The following is a 22,058-nucleotide window of genomic DNA, read 5'->3' as shown; positions in this document are numbered from 1 at the left end:
TAGGAATGTCCCCTTCTGCTATGGTGCTTCCTAGGTTTCTGCCTGGATATTCTTTTATTTTAGAACCTACTACTTAAAGGGAAACTAAATTTAATATAAGCTTCGTCATACCGAAATAAGAAACTTTCTAAATACAATCAATTAAAAATTCTGTTCCCTTTCTGAAATAATCAAGTTTGTCTTCACTATTCCTCTCTCAGCATCTGTTTCTCTTCATTCTGTCTTCATACAGCCTTTGGGTGTCAGATAATCATTGACAGTAGATCCAATACATCTTTATTTTTGCCTAGAAGATAATCGAGCTCACTCTATTAAAATCACCAGACATCATGTCTCTCTACATGCAGAATTTGTGCAAAATTATGTTATGTGTATATATATATTTTTTAATATTTGTTATTTTGTTAGATTTTGTTTGTACTGGAATCCTGTACAGGATCCTTTTATAGACAAGCACTGCCGATGATGTCACAAAAGGGGCGGTGCGAGCAGCCGCGCAGCTATAAAGCCGGAAACCAGCATTTGAAGGTGGCGGACGGGGAGAGCAGAAGAGCTCAACCCGCACCCGCCAAAAGGAGTGTAAGGTCGGCCCAAACCCACCCGACCCGCGGGTGTCGGGCCCAGCCCACACATCACTAGAAGCTTATATTAAATTTTCATTTTTGCGATAGTTCCCTATAAAACACGCCACCCTGTAAACAAAGCCAAAGAAGCTATGAGTGACGCATCCGTTGGAGGGCAATGTAATTATGCCTGTGCTTGGAACTTATTACATACATGCAACTTGATTCTTCAAATATTTATTAACCAAGAAACAGGAGAAATAGAAGAACTAAACCCTAAAAATGAATTTAGCTATGTTTTATATACTGCACTTATTGAGCCAACCAGCCCAAAGGTTCAGCATCTCTTTAGTAATAATGATCTAGGGCCTTTGAGGTTGTCACAGGAGATTCCCATCTTGGATTTGTTAGGAGAGACATACACATAACTATTGAGCTCTGGGCACTGGATGAATAGTTAAGCTTAAGGGTTGTTTAAAATCACCAATCCGAAAATAATGTTTATCGGTCATATAAGATGATGCTAAAGGATGGGAGAGGTCCCGGGATCAATTTGGAGTTGTTTGCAGCCTTCCTAACATTTACGTTTTTTTAGGATAAAAAACTGGACTTCAGTTCGAGTTTTCAGGTTGATTTAATTCTTCAGAGTTTTAAAAATTCAAATTTTTTTTTTTTTAAAACAAATTTCGATTGGTCGGAATTTGAATTTATGGGGGTTTTTTAAAAACTCACATGAATTCAAAATTTGACCTTTGATAAATGTGCCTCCCCGTGAACTGTATATTGTGAGTGGGTCCCTAAGCTCAGTAAGTGACAGCAGCACAGAGCATGTGCAGTGAATCAGCAGAAAAGAAGATGGGGAGCTACTGGGGCATCTTTGGAGACACAGATCTTTACTGCTAAATGCTGTGGTTGCCTTGGGCTGGTACAGAAACACAATACATAATGTACAATATTTCTAGCTACTTCTTTAGTTAAGATTTAGTTCTCCTTTAAGGAAATGCTGGTCTTTCATTAATTGTATTATTATTATATTTATGTACATAATGCTGTAGATTCTAGAACAACAAATAACCAGTTGTCTCTAAATGGTCTACATAACTGTCACTGCTTTGCGTCACTGTTTGCGTCACTGCTTGATGAGCTTATCAGTGTTTCATATACGACTTGCAAAGCATTTGTGTCCATTTTCCAAGGAAGTGCAGCCCTCAAGCTTTCCCATTATAGGTATGGGACCTGTTATCGAGAATGCTCGGGACCTGGGGTTTCCAGGTAAGGGATCTTTCTGTAATTTGGATCTCCATACCTTAAGTCTACTACAACATCAACTAAACTTTAATGAAACCCAATAGGCTGGTTCTGCCTCCAATAAGGATTAAAGCTACTGTTTTATTATTACTGAGAAAAGGGAAATAGTTTTTTAAAATCTGAATTATATAGTGAATAAAAAGTACCGAGGAGTTACCGAGGAGATTCATGACCATATAAAAATACGAGGCCGAACTAATATCCTCATATTTTGCAACTGGGGGTACTTTATTTATTATAATACACAAATTTCAGTGAGTCATGTGACAGAAATGACATCAGAACTCACCGTTTATAACTGATGACATCAGAACTCACCGTTTATAAGGATTTAATTTACAAGATATTCATGGCTCTTGTGTATTATATGATTATAATGGAGTCTATGGGATACAGCGTTTCCATAATTCTGAGCTTTCTGAATAATAGGTTTCCAGATAACGGATCCTATATTTGTTCTACAAAATCCCAGCATCAACTAGCCCTGTAAAGCAGATGCACAGGAAAGCAAATCCTGCCTATCGTTACAAAGGAAGGAAAGAAGCAAATAGAATCCTACCTTAATAAAATTGTTCAGGTGGCCCAACTTTCGCATGTTAGAGACTCCATGTAGTTTGGCCACATTCTGTAGAATCTCTCTCAAATTATCACTTGGTTCTGTTGGGAAAGGATACAACAATCCATCAGCACATTTATTCTGAAATAAAGCTACTTGTTTACATGAAACATGCTGTGCAAACTTCACATGATAAAAAAAAAGGGAGACATTTGTGTTTTAAACCCTATAAATCAAATTTCACTACACGCTCTATACAGAATACAGAAATAACAGGGAGGATACAGGTATGGGATCTGTTATCCAGAATGCTCAGGACCTGGGGTTTTCCAGATAATGGATCTTTCTATAATTTGGATCTTCACTAGAAAATCATGTTAACATTAACTAAACCCAATAGGCGGGTTTTGCCTCCAATAAGGATTCATTTTATCTTGGTTCATATTAAGTAGAAATTATTACAGAGAAAAAGGAGATCATTTTTGAAGATTTGGATTATTTGATTAAAATGGAGTCTATGGGAGACAGCATTTCCGTAATTCAAAACTTTCTGGATAACGGGTTTCCAGATAACTGATCCCATACCTGTAACACCTATTTAAACCATTAAGTCCTGTAAAGGTGCACAGATTTAATAAAAAAAAAATCAATGGGAAACAATCTCCAGATTGACATCAAAGAGAACAAGCAGGAAAATGTGTTTTTTGGATATAAATGTTAGGATAAAAGTAAAAGCATCTCGTGTATACCGTTTAATAATATTTACATACTAAATCAGTCCAGCAACCAAAATTGTATGAGAGAGGCTTTTAACCTAGAAGTAGGAAGAATACTATGAATGGCATTATTATTAAACATGTATTTAAAGGAGAATTCAACCCGTAATAATAAAAAAAAAAAAAACCTCCCCCCCTACCCTGGGTAGACCCCACTCCCTCCCCCCCCCAGCCTACCTGCCCCCCACTCCCCCGGACAATGCCCCTAATTTTTTTACCCTCCGTGCAGAATTCTGGCCTTGGAGTCCACGGCAGCCATCTTCTTTCTTTAGTCTTTTTCGGACGTTTCGGCACATGCTCAGTTGGAGTAAATTTCCGGTCCCGAACCACTGCGAATGCGACGAAAGTCACGAAAATTTCGGAAATTGTGACTTTCGGTGCAGTCGCAGTTGTTTGGGACCGGAAATTCACTCAACTGCGCATGCGTCAAAAATGTCATCAATACACAAAGATTACCGGAGAAGAAGATGATGGCTGCCATGAACTCCGAGGCCAGAATCTGTCCGGAGGGGTGAGTAAAAAATTAGGGGCATTTGCCCCGGGGGGGGGGCAGTTAGGCTGGGGGGAGGAGGGAGGGGGGTCTACACATGGTAGGGGGGGAGGGTTTTTTTAAACTACGGGTTGAATTCTCCAGCACAGACGTATGGCATATCAGTGAACATGAGCAGGGCATATTTATATATATATATATATATCAAACTAAGTTCATACAAATACTCATAGTAAGATGTAAAAAGGGCCCTGCTCATTAGAGCTTACAATCTAAAAAAAACAAAAAAAAAAAAAAAAAAAAACTGTTGCAGTTTTCAGGATTGATTTAAACATCCTAAAATTGACCTGTTCTGCCTTAAAAGTAAAATGTTTGAAAAAGTCAGCAATGTAAATTTTTAGGGATGCACCGAATCCACTATTTGGGATTCGGACAAATCCCAGAATCCTTGGTGAAAGATTCGGCCAAATACCGAACAGAATCCAAATCCTAATTTGCATATGCAAATTAGGGTCAGGAAAGGAAAAAGTGAGAAAAATTCTTGTTTTGTGACGAAGTCACATTATTTCCCTACATGCCCCTAGTTTACATATGCAAATTAGGATTCGGATTCGCTTTGGTTCGGCCAGGCACAAAGATTCCGCCGAATCCTGCTTAAAAAGCCCAAATCCAAGGCCTCACACCATTCCTCACTATCGTAAAGCATATTCTATGTCTATTGGCGGTAGGAACTAAAATGAAAGTGAATTAATTTTATGAACCAACAGATTTCATTTGCTTTCCATTATCTATATATATTAGCTGTAACCCAAAGGGAAAAGAATAAGGTTCTAAATACACTTTTCCCCCCCAAATATTCAGAACATAATACCAGCAGAGGACATTGTACAGAGATAGCCTTATCTATCTAAAATAGGGGTTCCCTACCTTTCTTGAGCCACATACAAATGTAAAAAAAAGAGCATGAATCATGAAAACTGTCAGCTACCATAAGACTCTGTTTGGCAGTACATCTGATTTTTTTAACTGAAACTTGCCTCCAAGCCAGGAATTCAAAAATAAGCACCTGCTTTGCGGTCACTGGGAGCAAATTCCATGGGTTGGTGAGCAACATGTTGCCCACAAGCCACTGGTTGAGGATCACTGATCAAATATTTAGGGATACTGTAATAATATTTAAAGGGATACTGTAATGGGATTTTTTTTAAACACATCAGTTAATAGTGCTGCTCCAGAAGAATTCTGCACTGAAATCTGTTTCTCAAAAGAACAGATATTTTTATATTTCATTTTGAAATCTGACATGGGGGTAGACATATCAGTTTCCCAGCTGCCCCCAATCATGTGAATTGTGCTCTGATAAACCTCAGTCACTCTTAAAGTCAAGGCACACAGGTAGATTCAGGGAGATTAGTCACCCGGCGCCAAATCTCCTCTTCTTCGGGACGACTAATCTGCCCAAACTGCCTCCCATGCCTTCCAGCCGGCGGGATGGCACTCAGAGCAATTTGTTTTCCGAAGTTTCCTCATGTGCCCTAACTGCTGCACTTCAAGATGGAGTGATATCACTAGGGATGCACCAAATCCAGCCAGGATTTGGTTGAGGATACGGCCTTTTTCAGCAGGATTCAGATTCAGCCCGAATCCTTCTGCACGGCCGAACCGAATACTAATCCTAATATGTAAATTAGGGGCGGGGAGGGAAATCGCAAGACTTTTTGTCACAAAACAAGGAAGTAAAAATATTTTCCTCTTCCCACCCCTAATTTGCATATGCAAATTAGGATTCAGATTCGGTTCGGTATTTGGCCGAAACGTTCGTGAAGGATTCGGGGGTTCGGCCGAATCCAAAATAGTGGATTCGGTGCATCCCTAGATATCAACCCTCTCTCTTCCCCCCCCCCCCCCCCCACCAGCCTTACAAGTCATTGTCACTGTCTGCTTTCTTAACATGGAGTAAAACACTGGAAATCCTATCCTGACTTTTTAATGAATGTGATTAAAACGCTTGTGAGTACCCAACATTGAGCACACATGTGGTGGACGTAAAGAGTAATCTGAAACCCTATAGCAAATTTTGGGAAGGTGTGAAACTATAACAATCAAAATGCACTACACTTAGATTCCTTTTATGATGCATTCTTGTCTCCCCGAGTTTTTCTAGCGCTGACTGACACAGACTTAAATTTGAGAATTTTTACCCAAGGAGAAGCCGGAACTACAGAGTCAGAACCAAAGGGGAACTCCGGGAACTGTGGTCATACTATTACCTAATTTATCTACAAGATAACAGCTGCCTGGTAGATATAAGAACAACACTCAATAGTAAAATCCAGGTCCCAATGTGACACATTTAGTTACAGGAGAAACAACAGCCTGTCAGAAAGCAGTTCCATCCTAAAGTGCTGGCTCTTTCTGAAATCACATGACCAGGCCTACACACCAATATTACAACTAAAAATATACACTTGATAGAATCCCTCTAAGTCCAGGGCCACATGAATGCGGATCCCAGGCTGCAAAGAAACCGTAAGAGTTCCTGGTTCACAGCCAATAACAGTGGCGTCTGCCTGCACTAGAGTGGAGCCAATGCTTCCTGGTGCAGAAACAATAATCAGGAGAGTAGCAGTGGATTCTCACCCTGTGAGATCTGCCTAGTTTGTCCCAGCGTGACTGTGAAGGGCAAACAGTCAAATATCATCCAAAGACACTTGTCAAACATTGGCTTCCAGCGCCCAAACTGACAATAGTTAGATGACTTACCCCTGCCAAGTGATAATGTTTTGCTTACAAAAAACAAAAAATCATTATTTTTCTTTTTAAAGCAATATTATTGAATCAGGATACTACCACTTAAATCAGATACAAGCATATTCAGCTTTGATCTTCTTCATAGCCTATATACAAGGCTATGGTCATATGAAGGCATACATTCTTCAATAGATGATTTGCAATAACTCTCCTAAAGGAGAACTAAACCCTAAAAATGAATATGTCTATAAATGCCATATTTAATATACTGAACTTATTGCACGAGGCTAAAGTTTCAGCTTGTCAATAGCAGCAATGATCCAGGACTTCAAACTTGTCACAGCGGGTCACCATCTTGGAAAGTGTCTGTGACACTCACATGCTCAGTGGGCTCTGAGCAGCTGTTGAGAAGCTAAGCTTAGGGCTCGTCACTAATTATCCAGCAGAAAATGAGCTTCCCTGGCTGTAATATAAGCTGATGCTACAGGTTTGCTGATTATTAAATTCTGATGCTAATTGCACTGGTTTCTGTGCTGCCATGTAATAATTATCTGTATTAATTATTAATCAGCCTTATATTGTGACATTTCTATTCTTTGTGTACTGTATATTGTGAGTGGGTCCCTAAGCTCAGTAATTGACAGCAGCACAGAGCATGTGCAGGGAATCAGCAGAAAAGAAGATGGGGAGCTACTGGGGCATCTTTGGAGACAGATCTTTACTGCTAAAGGGCTGTGGTTGCCTTGGGGCGGTACAGAAGCACAAAACATCATGTACAACATTTTTAGCTACTTCTTTAGTTCTTCTTTAAATGGGTTACCTTTCATTGACCTCAATTAAAAAGTGAACTCAATATGGCTGGATTTGGACCTGGACATGTTTTGGGAAATCAGCCCAACCCTCCTTAGGCATGCCTGTTACTCATGGTATGAACATAACTGCCTGATGATATAAGGCAACGTAAAAGGAGTAAACATTGATATATCAATTTCTTCCAAGGAGTGTTTCCAGCTGCAACATTTAAAGACACAGATTTTAAAAGAAAACAAGTTTTTTTTTTCTGCAATAGATGAGAACACAAATTGCCATATGTCATAAAAAGTTTTTCATCAGCTTTTCTGAAAGGAGTTTTGTGCTTTCTTAGAAAGCAGGTAAAGCTTTAATCAGTATTCCTCAGCAATTTCTGCTACAACAAAAGTTTTTTTTAAATTATTTTGCCAAAGATTCTTGTGGATACAGACTCTTGCCAGACTAGATACAACACGTCGCGTAATATAAGGGCAAATGTGAGCATCAAAACCACCCAAAATTACCTTTGGATTATAATTGCCACAAATTTTATAGGAAAAAGCAGTGAGCATATACACATTTTACAGATAGGTGAAAGTCTTTTTTATTTATGCCTTGCCATGGAAGGACATTTTCCAGCATTTTGTGCCACATCCCTAAGAAATAAAGGTTTATTAAAATGAGAATGAAATCAAAGAAGAGCAAGTGATTATGAAGGAAAGTTTTCTCCTCCATTTATGGTTATCTGTGGTTAAAATGCTCTTGTATCTCCATCTGTCATTTGTCATAGCGGATTAATAATGCCGAGATATTCTCCACAAAGATCACTTCTCAGATATTACACAAACAACTTGACAGCCTCTCTGAGAAATAAGCCAGGACCTTTCAAAACCCCGACTATAGCGAGGCAACTTCCTTAAAGGAAAACTATACCCCCAAACAATGTAGGTCTCTATAAAAAGATATTGCATTAAACAGCTCATTTGTAAAACCCTGCTTCATGTAAATAAACCATTTTCATAATAATATACTTTCCTAGTAGTATGTGCTATTAAATAGAAAATTGCCATTATGTGGACTTTGCCTGAAATTAAATGATTTTTGGTTGGAAATTGCTAAATTGATAACCTCGGTCATGAGGACTCCTATTACTGTTGAAATGCCCAACTTATTACTAGCCCTCCCAGTCCCAGGATTGACAAACGCTGCCCAAAAATGGATTAACCAAGTAGCTACTGTGGCTCGATTGGCAATCACCTCAGAATGGAAATCGTCAACAATCCCTACGATTCGAGAGGTAATCTCCAGACTCGACAAAAATAGGATGTTTGAGGAAATGACGGCGAGAATAAATGATACACTGCAACGGCATAATAATGTTTGGGGGAACTGGGATTACTATAAAACAGCAATGACCATTGCAAATTAAAATCTCTATATTTGGGAATTTTAGTGGGGAACTGTCATCTCATTAATGGTCTCCATATTTTATTTTATTTATTTTTATTTTATTCTATTGTGTTTTATTTTCTTTTATTCTCATCCTTTTCTTCTTTCTTCCTTCTTTTTCTTTAAGGTTCTTTCCTATCTCCCCTCATGCAAATGTCAAAATACTGCGATGAGAGTCTTCAACTGTAATGTTTGAATAATAGATAAGTCTGTTAAACAAAGACAAATGATATGAGGCTACGGATACTGTATTTGTACTTTATTGTGAAAACGAATAAAAATTTTAAGTTACAAAAAAAAAAAAATAGAAAACTGCCATTTTAAAAAATAAGGGCCACCCCCCTGGGATCGTAGGATTCACGGGGATCGTAGGAGTCACACAAACAAACCATACTTGTTAGGTCACATGAGACAGAACTCAAGACAGAGTTCTGACTTTTGCTTCCACACTTCTTCCTGTTAGTTAGAGCTGCAGTATTTCTGGTCAGGTGATCTCTGAGGCAGCACACAGACCATCACGAAATGGTGGTTCATAATAGGAGATGTAAAAGAACAATATTTACTTAAATATATATTCCAGTCTTGTAAGATTTTTTAATATGCCACTTAATATGATATGTTGCTTAAGTATTCATTTTGGGGGTATAGTTTTCCTTTAACTTATATCATTGTAATGCATATGCTACAGCTAGTTAAAAATTACAGGGTTTTTGAGTGTGGGTGAAGAGAGGTTACCTTAAAGGGATACTGTCATGGGGAAAAAAAATGTTTTTCAAAATTCAACAGTTAATAGTGCTGCAGAATTCTGCACTGAAATCAGTTTCTCAAAAGAGCAAACAGATTTTTTTATATTTAATTTTGAGATCTGACATGGGGCTAGACATATTGTCAGTTTTCCACATGCCCCCAGTCATGTAACTTGTGCTCTGATAAACTTCAGTCACTCTTTGCTGCAAGTTGGAGTGATATCACTCCTCCCGTTGCTCCCCCCCAGCAGCCTAACAACAGAACAATATGAATGTAACCAGACAGCAGTTCCCTAACACAAGATAAAAGCTGCCTGGTAGATCTAAGAACAACACTCAATAGTAAAATCCAGGTCCCACTGAGACACATTTAGTTATTCAGTAGGAGAAACAACAGCCTGCCAGAAAGCAGTTCCATCCTAAAGTGCTGGCTCTTTCTGAAAGCACATGACCAGGCAAAAAGACCTGAGATGGCTAAATACACAGCAATATTAGATCCAAGTGATCGCATGAATACCCAGGCCAGCGATCCTATCAGGAGAAAACTACACCAACCCAGGGATTCTTCCAGCAAGCACCACAGAGCAATCGTCTTCTGGCTTCTTTTTTTTCACAGTAGCACAGAAAGCCGACCTTTAACGAAAATTATGGCTATTTTGTTGTACTGTAGGGAATGCACCGAATCCAGGATTCGGTTCGGGATTCTGCCTTTTTCAGCAAGATTCGGCTGAATCCTTCTGCCTGGCCGAACCTAATCCAAATTTGCATATGCAAATTAGGGGCGGGGAGGGGAATTGCACAAAACAAGGAAGTAAAAATGTGTTCCCCTTCCCACCCCTAATTTGCATATGCAAATTAGGATTCATATTCAGTTCAGGATTCGGCCGAATCTTTCATGAAGGATTCGGGGGTTCAGCCGAATCCAAAATAGTGGATTTGGTGCATCCCTATTCTACTGTGCATGCTTGCTGGAAGAATACAGGGTGGTGCAGAGGAACACAAGCCCACGGTTTCAGGTAAGTACATGCGATCACTTGGGGGTGCCTAACTTGTGACACCCCAAATTAAAAGACCTTTCCTTCTCCTTTAAAGAATAAAGTAGCCTTTTAATTAAAAAAAAAAACATTAACACTAACATTAATCTAAACATTTCCCAGAATAACATATATTTCTCCCTGCATTCAGATTTATTTTGTGTTTCTATTACAGCCAGTTAAACGTCCGCTCTTTTAGTTACTTCCTTGTCTAGTGTGAAGCTCAGCCCCCTTTTGTTTTCTGAGCAATCTCCTCTCCAACAATGAAGATCTCAAAGAGGTGCCTGCCGGGCATGCTCACTGTCTGAATCTCAGAAAGCAAAGCTAGACAAGGAAGTAACAAAAGGAGCTGCAGTTGAACTGGCTGTAATAGAAAAACAAAATAAATCTGAATGCTGGGATGAAGGCGTGTTTTCTGAAAAATTACTACTTCATCCTGAGAAAGCTTTAGGGCAGAGACACACCTGGAGATTCGGGAACAATTAATCGCCCGGCGACAAATTGCCTCTTCTTCGGGCGACTAATCTCCCCGAACTGCCTTCCTGCCGGCTAGAATCGAAATCACCGGCGGGATGGCACTCAGAGTTCTTCGTTTTATGAAATCGCCCAAAGTTTCCTTGTGAGGCACAGTTGGGCGACTTCAGAAAACAAATCACATGAAGAAGAGGCAATTTGTCGCCGGGCGACTAATCTCCACGTTTGTCTCTGCCCTTAAGCATACATAGGCAGAAGCCTAAGAATATAAGGGCCAACATGCAAGAGGAACAAGATTAGTTATACATGAGGGTTAATTAACGCCATTATAAAAGTCTGGACTTTTAAGAAAAAAAAAATGGAGGTCACTGCTCTTAAGACATTACACTTTAAAATTTTAAAAGTCCTACCCTCATCCCACAGGGTACTCGCTGTAGGGCTCTACCTTAGGGCTAAACTTCACGGGAGATTTTGTACAATGGTGTCGGATTAACAAAATCAATCCGACAATCAGATATAATGGAACTAAGTGTACATGTTAACTACATGGAAACGCTGCATGCTGCGTCTTTATCCAACAAGATAAAATCTGATGTATCTGACCGACTTTCCCCCCCTCTCCATTAAAATACATTGACTGTTGGAAGTAGATGAATGAACAAACGACACCCTCCAACTTTACATTCTAGCAATAGAGTGATCAGATTTCGTAGCATCTTACAGATCTCGTGGTGTTGCACAGTGTGGATAGCAAGATCAGATGAAATCTGACCCGCAAAATCTGATCAAAATCTCCCATGTAGTTTAACCCTAAGATATGAAACCCATTTTTGCAATGACATCCATATTGAAATATGCTCTAAAGGCTTTTATTTTGCTTTTAAAGAAAATATTGTGCTGTGAAGTGGTTAATGCAATATCGAACCTGCGGCCTTAAAGGAGAAGGAAAGGCTAAAATATATATATATATATATATATATATATATATATATACACATACACACACCAGTAACCCCTCAAAGTAATGCTGCTCTGAGTCCTCTGTCAAAAGAAACACAGCATTTCTTTCCTTCTATTGTGTACTCATGGGCTTCTGTATCAGACTTCTGTTTTCAGCTTAAACCTCCAGGGCTTGGGCTTGAGCATGATCAGTTTGTTCCTCTCCCTCCTCCCATCCCTGCTGTAATCTGAGCAGGGAGAGACTCAGGCAGGAAGTGATGTCACACCAAGCTTATATGGCAGCTTCTATCCTAAACAAACAGAGACAGTGTCTAGAGCTGTTTACTCAGGTATGGTAAAGTATTCTGCAGAATAAATATAGCGTTCTAGCTTGCACTATTGTGGCTAATCTGTTGACAATAAACTGTCTTGGAGCTTTCCTTCTCCTTTAAGCTCCTGTCAAACCACTTAGAGCGTAGCTTTTTGGTCTTGAAGGCCTCAGGCAGGATATCTCTGGGGTAACGACTGAAAACATTTTTTACGTACGTAGTATTATGTTAAACATATTTATGATAATACAGCTGTTGCTTTCTGATGTTACTTTGGCCTTATTAAACCAAAGTTATCAGATACCAAAACAGGTCAGAGAGAATCAAAAGTAGCACATGAACAAATTTCCCTGCTATATTTAGAAGGTTATTCATAGTTATTCATCATATTCCTTTCATCTTATTTTCATGGTTTCATTTTAGTCTACAGCAGGAGCTTCAACCCAGCTCACAGCATTATATGTGGCTTTTCACAGAGAATGGGAACAAATGCTAAGAATACAGGATAAGCACTTGCCCATAGTCTAACCAGAACTCATTTTCTTGGTAAGCATAACTTGCAATCTAGTACAGACTGTATTATCTCTTCAGTTGCATCTGAGCTAAACAGCCAAACCGCAAGCTTAATCTGGCCACAAGATGCTTGACAGAGACACACACAACTGTCAGCTGGAAGCACCAGGGCAGAAGTAATAGGCTTCTCAGAAGCCCATATTCTTCTCTTTGTATATAAAGGCTAAAAGATGGGGGGGGGGGGGAAATGCTCAGGCAAACTCTCTTCAATTAAAAATGTAGGCCTAAAGGTGGGCATACACAGAGAGATCAACTCATTTTGCGACTCCCCAATATGCCCACCTTGAGATGGGCGATATCGGGCTGATCCGAACGTGGGCACTAGGTCCCAACAATCGGATCATAATGTAATGCATATCGGTCGGATTGTGGGACAGCATCAACGAACAGATGCAGTCTGCGATCCAACGGGATTTTTACCCCTGCTCGACTCTCGGCCAGTGACTGAAGTTTATCAGAGCACAAGTCACATGACTGGGGGCAGCTCGGAAACTGACAATATGTCTAGCCCCATGTCAGATTTCAAAATTGAATATAACAAAATCTGTTTGCTCTTCCGAAAAATGGATTTCAGTGCAGAATTCTGCTGGAGCAGCACTATTAACTGATGCGTTTTGAAAAAAACATGTTTCCCCATGACAGTATCCCTTAAACAAGTGATTGGCTCATGATTTCTAGGTGTGAACAGCATCTTTTTTTACCATAATGGCTTGTTTAGAACTTTTATCTGCTGTTGTGAGAGGTAACTGATCGAAGTAACGGTTGAGGGTTATTTATTAGAGTCCCAATGCCAAAAACCCAAAAAATTTGAGTGTTCTTTTTAGTATAGAATCCAAATTTTTAGTGGGAAAAAAAACTTAATTTTTTTGTGATTTATTACACCATGAGGCTGCTAAAAATCAGAATCCGAAAATACTCCATCTAAAAGATGTCAGGGTCCTGTAGAAGTCAACAGCAAAGGTCCCATTTCAAATTTGACAATATCATGGTCATATCACAGATATCAAAAATCGGGGGGGAAAATGGGGAGCGTTTTTTTTTTTTTAAAATTCGAGCATTTCAGGCATAAAACTCTAAAAAATGTTCATGCTTTTTTCCAAACCGATTTTATCAAGTTTTTTCAATGATAAATAAGGTCATTTGTGGATTCTAGTTTGGTCGGACTTATTTTTACTAATCAGAAAAAATTGGATTTTAATAAATAACTAAATAATATGGGGCAGCTTTATCAAATTGTGAGATTAGAACTCACCACAGAAAAACTCACTCGCTGTTTATTCATTCCTTTGGGATTTTTAAAAGCATATTTATCAAATGGTAAACTCCATTGATAAATATGATGCTAAAAATCTCATAGGAATGAATAGGAATCTCACAATTTGATAAATATGCCCCTAAGTGTTCTTGGGCAAGGCCATCTTGGCTATTGGTTGCCTTGTGTGTAAATCTGTATGATCAATGTATAGCCATGTTTATTAGACCACACTACGGAATATGTTGGTATGGAAAAAATGTATTTTCCTGCAACAATTAAAATATTATAAATATATAAATAATGCACAGGTGCATGAGAAGCTGCAAACAAGCACAACACATTTTAAACAGTTTCTAAACCACAGTCAATAATGGGATGCTGAATGATTAAGTTCCTGGAAAGTATCTGCAGCGTAATTTGCATGTAGTGCAAAGATCTACTTTCCTATGCACATATAGAATAAGTAATCATTTAACATGTGACTACTTAACCCCGGCCTGTTTATTCTGCTCAGTCATCTATGGCTGGCAATAGGGGTAAAAAAAAGGTCACTTCTTACGGAAGGAAACGGAGTCTCAAAACAAATATATACAGGTATGGTATTATACAAAATGCAGGGGAGGTGTTTTTCATCTTAGGATGGTTTCCTTAAAGTAACAGTAACATAAAAAATAAGTGCTCAAAGTAATACAAATATAATGCAGTGTTGCCCTACACTGCTGTGTTTTACTTCCTGCTTTGCAGGTCTCTTGGTTTCCACTGATTGGTTACCAGGCAGTAACCTATCAGTGGAAAGCAAGAGAGCTGCAAAACAGGAAGTAGTATTCTGGCTATTATGTTAGACATCTAGTCACTACAGCCTTTATACATTACATTTTTGGCTAACGAACTATAATAGAAACATTTTTTATTTTGCACAGGCTTTTTATCCATGTATTATTTTCACAATGAACTGTTCCTTTAAGGGTCTGTAATAAAGTGTTACAGGAAGGAGAACGAACAATGGCATTTTGCTAGGAGATAAACCAACAATATAATAAAATTTAACATAACAAATATGCTGATAACATGTACAACTCCAACTACTGTGACCCACACAGATATGAAGCTGAAAAATACAATTTAAAGTATTTTAAACCAAAAGCCTGTTTTAATTTGATGCAAAACACAATTAAGTCTACTCCGCCTTGCCCACAAAGCATGCAATCTAGAAACTGATTTAACTTCTATATAGCTTGCTGAAGACTAATCAGTTGGTTCCTTTTATCTAGCATGGTGGCTTTTGGAATGCATTCAAAAACAAGTCAGTTTTCCACAATAAGTCTCGTGTTACAAGAATTGTATAATTAATTTTTCTCCTTTGAAGTATGTACTCGTGATTCACAAATGATAGGTTTAGCACTGCGCTGTAGAACAGGCTTTCTGATGTACAGCTAAAAGTGGTACATAGTCCTGTTACGACTGCTGATATTAGTTTTCAACTCTTGCAAGAGGGACAGACTCCACCTGAATTATTTCTGATAAAGGTTTGGTAGTTGTGTCAATGCCAAAATCTGCTGATATGTTTTCATTTGCAGTTGTTTAGTCAAAAATCTGAACTTTGAGACTTTAGTTCATCATTCAGATGGTCATTTTTTATCGCTTATTTTTTAGATTCAGGTCCTTTACTAGTCATATTATATTCTGACTATCACATTGTTGCCTTTCCAACCCCAATTTGTCTTAGAATACACTTGTCTACATCATTTTAACTGTCCCTTTGTGAAAGTTCAAAGTGCTGAGGGCCAAGCTGATACACAAATAATGCCATTATATGCTTAAAGGGGTGGTTCACCTTTAAGGTATCTTTTATTACGTTATGGCCAATTCTAAGCAACTTTTCAATTGGTTTTCATTATTTATTTTTTATAGTTATTTGTCCTTTTCTTTTCAGCTTGCGAATGGGCGTCGCTGACGCCCTTCTAAAAAACAAATGCTCTGTAAGGCTACAAATATATTGTTATTGTCACTTTTTATTACTGATCCTCCTATTCAGGCCTCTCCTATTCCAGTCTCTTATTCAAATCAATGCATGGTTGCTAGGGTAATTTGGGCTATAGATTGCAAATTGAAGAGCTGCTAAATAAAAAGCTAAATAACTCAAAAACTACAAATAATAATAAACAAATAATACTAAAACTTATCTCAAGGTGAACAACCCCTTTAAGAAACTTCTTATGAAAAACTGAGAAAATGTTTAATAAAATCTCTTATTTTAAAAAGGTTATTACTTCGAGAAAGATTTGGCCAAATACTGAACCAAATCCTAATTTGGGGTGGGAAGCGGAAACATTTTTACTTTCTTGTTTTGTGACAAAAAGTCACGCAATTTCCCTCCCCGTCCCTAATTTGCATTTGCAAATAAGGATTCGGTTCGGCCGGGCAGAAGGATACAACCGAATCTGAATCCTGCTCAAAAAAGCCGAATCCTGGATTCGGTGCATCCCTACTATTATAAAATACAGAGACACAATTATATAGCTTTTAAAGGAGTGGTTTTATGTTATCACTAGGGATGCACCGAATCCAGGATTCGGTTCGGGATTCGGCCTTTTTCAGCAGGATTCGGATTCAGCCAAATCCTTCTGCCCAGCAGAACCAAATCTGAATCCTAATTTGCATATTCAAATTAGGGGTGGGGAAATTGTGTGACTTGTGTCACAACACAAGGAAATAAAAAAAAAATCCCCTTCCCACCCCTAATTTGCATATGCAAATTAGGGTTCGGATTCGGATTCGGTATTCAGTCGAATCTTTCACAAAGGATTCGGGGGTTTGGCCGAATCCAAAATAGTGGATTCAGTGCATCCCTAGTTATCACTTCATATGTTATAGAATGTCCTATTCCTACCAACTTTGCAATTGGTCTTTTAATACTATTTGAATTATTTGCCTTCCTCATTTATATTTTTCCAGCTTTCAAATGGAGGTCAATGACCCCGCCAGTCAAGAAACGACTGTTCTGTGAGCTTACAATTTTACTATTGTTGCTTTTACTAGAGCTGTATAACAAATAAGCAAAATATCTGGAAAAAAAATATAAATAAAAATTGAAATCCAATTGCAAATTGTCTTAGAATATCAATATCTAGGACATACTAAAAGATAATTTAAAGGTGAGCTACCCCTTTAAAACACTTTCACAGTTGGGCAAGAAGAAACAAGCAAACATTCTTTTTCAAATTCCCTTTGCCCTGTTCTCTTTAGTCAGAATCGATTTATTTTTTGAGTTAATTGGTGTTGGATGTTTGAATAGAATTATTTTAAATTTACCTCTAGTGAGGTCTAAAGGAACGTTCTCCTCCCCGCTGTCATTCCGACCTGGAAAAAAAAAAAAAGAAAAGTCGTTAGAATGATCATTTACTCATATACTCGATACAGAAGAGCCTGAAACTAATCATACTGCATGTCTGGGACTTTCCATTCTGTGGAAAAAGTATTCAGATAGAATAGAATGTTTTCTATGACCACATCCCCATTTTTAGGGTTGCTTCCTAAAGCACTGTCATGCTTGGGGATTGCCTAGCAAATGAGTTCTGAGTTAAGCAGATCAGTAAGTTGGTCGTAATCTTTTGTATGCTTGTACGCATGGGATCTGCCTGTCTGTGTGCTCGCAGAGTGGATTTCGGCACAGAAACAGTAAACTGTGCAATTTTGTGCCAAAACCCGCACATCCACATTTTAAACTGCAAGGGAGAAAGAGGGAAAAGAGGAAGGGAATTCATTCAAAACCTTCTACCAAATGGTTTTAAATGTACCGTATATAGTAGAGCAGGGATCCCCAACCTTTAAAACGAATGAGCAACCTTCAGAATTAAAAGGAGTTGGGGAGCAACACTAGCATGAAAAATGTTCCTAGGGTGCCAAATAAGGGCTGTGATTGGCCATTTAGTAACTCCTATGTGGATTGCCAACCTACATTGAGGCTCTGTTTGGCAGTGCACCTGCTTTTTATGAAGGCAAGACTTGTCTCCAAGCCTGGAATTCAAAAATAAGCACCTACTTTGAGGCCACTGGGAGCAACATCCAATGTGTTGGAGAGCAACATGTTGCTCATGAGCTACAGGTTGGGGATCGCTGTACTAGAGTATAAGCAGAGTTTTTCAGCAACCAAAATATGCTGAAAAACTCTACCTCGGCTTATACTTGGGTCAAGCGCAAAAAGGGTCGCCGGCGCCTAAGAATAGTCGCTGGCGTCTAAGAATAGTCTCCAAAAATATTCGCAGACGTCCAAGAATGGTCGCCGGCATCCAAAAAGTAGACGCAGGCACCTCCAATGGGTGCAGAAACCCTCAAATTTTTGATTGAAACTTACAAGAAGCTGCTGCATTTCTCACTATACTCGAGTCAATAAGCTTTCCCGGTTTTTGGAGGTAAAATTAGGTACCTCGGCTTATACTCGGGACGGCTTATACTCGAGTATATACGGTAATTATATTGTTAAATACCGTTTTTGTTATAAGGTTTGCTTTTCAGCCTCAATAAAAAAAAAAATATTGCAGACCAATTGAAAGTCAGCTAAAAGGACACTATATAATATACAGGTATGGGACCTGTTATCCAGAATGCTCGGGACCTGGGGCTTTCCATATAACAGCTCTTTCTGTAATTTGGATCTTCATACATTAAATCTACTAGGAAATCCTTTAAACGTTAAATAAACCCAAATAGGCTTGTTTTGCTTCCAATAAGGATGAATTATATCTTAGTTGGGATCAAGTTCAAGCTACTGTTTTATTATTACAGAGGAAAATCATTTCTAAAAATAGATTATTTGAAGAAAATGGAGTCTATGGGAGATGGCCTTTCTGTAATTTGGAGCTTTCTGAATAATGGGTTTCTGGATAACTATCGATCCCATACCTGTATTAAGTTAACAAAAAGATTAACCACCCATTTAAAGGAGAAGGAAAGGCACAATCCATGGGAGCACTCCCATTTTACCTCTTACCCCATATAATCACTTACTTGATACCCCAGGCTGGTGCCCTTTTAGCAGAAAACTGCACCGGCTAGAGTGAGCTCTCCTCTGTACCAGGCAAAGGCAACCACAGCCCTTTAGCAGTAAAGATCTGTGTCTCCAAAGATGCCCCAGTAGCTCCCCATCTTCTTTTCTGCTGATTCACTGCACATGCTCTGTGCTGCTGTCACTTACTGACCTTAGGGACCCACTCACAATATACAGTACACATAGAATAGAAATGTCACAATATAAGGCCGATTAGAGATTAATACAGATAATTACTACATGACAGCACAGAAACCAGTGCAATTGGCATCAGAATTTAATAATAAGCCCTGTAGCATCAGCTTATATTACAGACCAACCTCATTTTCTGCTGGATAATTAGTGACGACCCCCAAGCTTAGCTCAGAGCCCACTGAGCATGCGAGAGTCACAGACACTTTCCAAGATGGTGACCCCCTGTGACAAGTTTGAAGTCCTAGATCATTGCGTCTATTGAGAAGCTGAACATTTAGGCTGGTACAATAAATTAAGTATATACTGTAAAATATGGCAGTTTTAGCCTCATTAATTTTTAGGGTTTAGTTCTCCTTTAACACGGATATGGATTTTGTAAATAGCATTTCTATTGTTCATGAAAATACCTCCACACAGACAATCTCAAAGCCTTGATCTGAGTCCAAAATGTAACTTGAATATTTATGGTAATTTTGTTACAGAAAAGAGGTAGTGATCACAGGCATATGGCTAAATCAGTCCCTGCCACATAGATGTTTACAGTCAAAGATACCCATCAGTTAAGCCATTTAACTGTTCTGTATATGAGCGGTGGGTTAAGGATCAGGTGAAATAAGACGTGTATAGATTCCAAGGACTAAAGCTGGCCATAGACGCAAAGATCTGATCGTACGAATCAAGGATTCGTACGATTTTCGGAACGTGTGTGGAGAGTCCCGACATTTTTCGTCCGGCGGAGATCGGTCGTTTGGTCGATCGGACAGGTTAGAAAATTTCTGTCGGCTGCCGATAATATCTCAGCGTGTATTGCCGATCGTACGATTTTCAGTGGGAGACTGTCACTAGCTTTGGTTGGACATAGATATCGTACGATTGCTGTCAGGGGCAAAACATTGCTGATCTGTTCTTTAACTAATCTGACTGGTAAGACTTTGATCTGAATGGTTAGTGGCGGGTCGGGAGATGGGAAAGTCCGATCGTACGATGATTCGTACGATCGGATCTTTGAATCTATGGCCAGCTTAATGCAAAGAAGAAACACACAGATGCATTAAAACAGCTATAAAAACACATTTCTGTATGCAACGCAAAGGTAAAAATGGATTGTGTGTTAGAGTCCTGCGTGGAACCAATTTGTTCAACCCGAAACCGACCCGCACACTTACCCGCTTGGACCCGCTACCCAACCTGCAAGTACTTTTTTCCGCAACCCGATCCACTGACCATCAAGAAACAGGAAGTGCTGTCATTGTAAACCGAAAGTGACATCACTAGAAGTAGCCGTGATCGAAAAAAAGGAGTAAACACGCTATTGAGAAGACCACGACCTGACCTGCGACCCGAAAACCCGGAGAACCGCCAACCCGCTATACCCACTCCCGAAACTTCATCCTGCAACCCGAAGGGTACCACAGGTTTTTGACCCGCTGCAGGACTCTATTGTGTGTGTATTCTATCAAATGGTAATAGCGTTTCATACAATAGAGACGGGTAAATCAAATAAGGTAAATAGCGGATTCTATACCAGTCTGTTGCTTGTCAGGCTGATTGCTAAACTTAATCTGGGTTCCCAACGAAAAATGTTAAAACAGAAGTTTATAGTGCTAGAGACACATTCCACATATTTGATCTCCGGTGAGAACATTTATGAAGCCAACATCCCATCACAAACCCATTACAGATCTGACCTGCAGTTCCTTTCCCCAACAGGAGAAGTCCTGATGGGCTGAGGAAAAGTTTTAAACAATGTCCCAGCCTATCAAGATTTGGCAGCACTCAAAGTGCAATGTAAACTACAGAGACCGACACAGATCCATAACTGGGGTCAGTGAAGCAGGCGGAGGGTTTATACTGATAAACTGGCAAACTGTAATTAGCTGGTTTAGAGGGGCCCAATTTGGGCAAGTGTAGGACCTATGAAGAACCATCCAGAAGAGGACTGTATCAATTGGCCAATCTTCAACATTTCTAAACTGCTCAGTAAAATATCTTGCTTATTTTCTGGCAGATATCCACCTGGAGGGGCTGAATCAGCAGCTTATATTGTCCCAATTATGAACAGCTTTAGACCCTCTTCATTTCATACTTTGTATTTAGGATTACCCAATGGCACATACTACTAAAAAAGTATATTATGAAAATGATTTATTTACATGAAGCAGTGTGTTACATATGAGCTGTTTTATGCATTATATTTTTATAGAGACCTACATTGTTTGAGGGGTATAGTTTTCCTATAATCTTACCTTCCAGCTTTCTATCATATCACCTTCACTTGGTGCACGGTGCTTAATTTTCTGGCATTACTGGTCATTTTATTTTACTTTATATAAAACACGAGCCATTTTAGGATTAAAACGAATTAGTCCTTTTATCTGAACATCTTAAAAACCCATGCAGACTGAATGCCCAGAGGGGCAGCGACCTAATTATTGCCCTTGTATTGTACCACTAACTAAAAACGAGCAGCAATTACAAAACACCAGGAGATTCAAGTCTCTTTCAGCTGAATGCAGAGGTGAATGCCAGGATAAGCCCAGAGACTGAAAAACGAAGATTTTGGGTAGTAAGTGAAACCATAGGGCACTACTGAGCATTATGTTGCATACTTTTTAAAGGAGAAGTAAACCCTAAAAATTAATGTGGCTACAAATGCCATGTTTTATATAGTGAACTTATTGCACCAGCCTAAAGTTTCAGCTTGTCAATAGCAGAAATGATCCAGGACTTCAAACTTGTCACAGGGGGTCACCATCTTGGAAAGTGTCTGTGACACTCACATGC

General features: G+C 39.0%; 1 protein-coding gene across 1 annotated transcript in view; it reads right to left on the bottom strand.

Annotated features, from left to right (window-relative positions):
• The window catches only part of rictor.S (RPTOR independent companion of MTOR, complex 2 S homeolog), a 112,272-nt gene that overhangs the window by 77,414 nt on the left and 12,800 nt on the right, over positions 1 to 22,058 (bottom strand). Inside the window, exons 2-3 of the mRNA XM_018244512.2 lie at positions 17,345 to 17,392; positions 2,431 to 2,528 (exon numbers count right to left, since the gene is read on the bottom strand). Coding sequence (XP_018100001.1) covers positions 2,431 to 2,528; positions 17,345 to 17,392 — 146 coding nt within the window. The remainder of the gene's footprint in view (positions 1 to 2,430; positions 2,529 to 17,344; positions 17,393 to 22,058) is intronic.

Source organism: Xenopus laevis, chromosome 1S, assembly GCF_017654675.1.
Source record: "Xenopus laevis strain J_2021 chromosome 1S, Xenopus_laevis_v10.1, whole genome shotgun sequence".
Classification (NCBI taxonomy): Eukaryota; Metazoa; Chordata; class Amphibia; order Anura; family Pipidae; genus Xenopus; species Xenopus laevis.
This window is presented reverse-complemented; position numbering and strand designations above follow the sequence as displayed.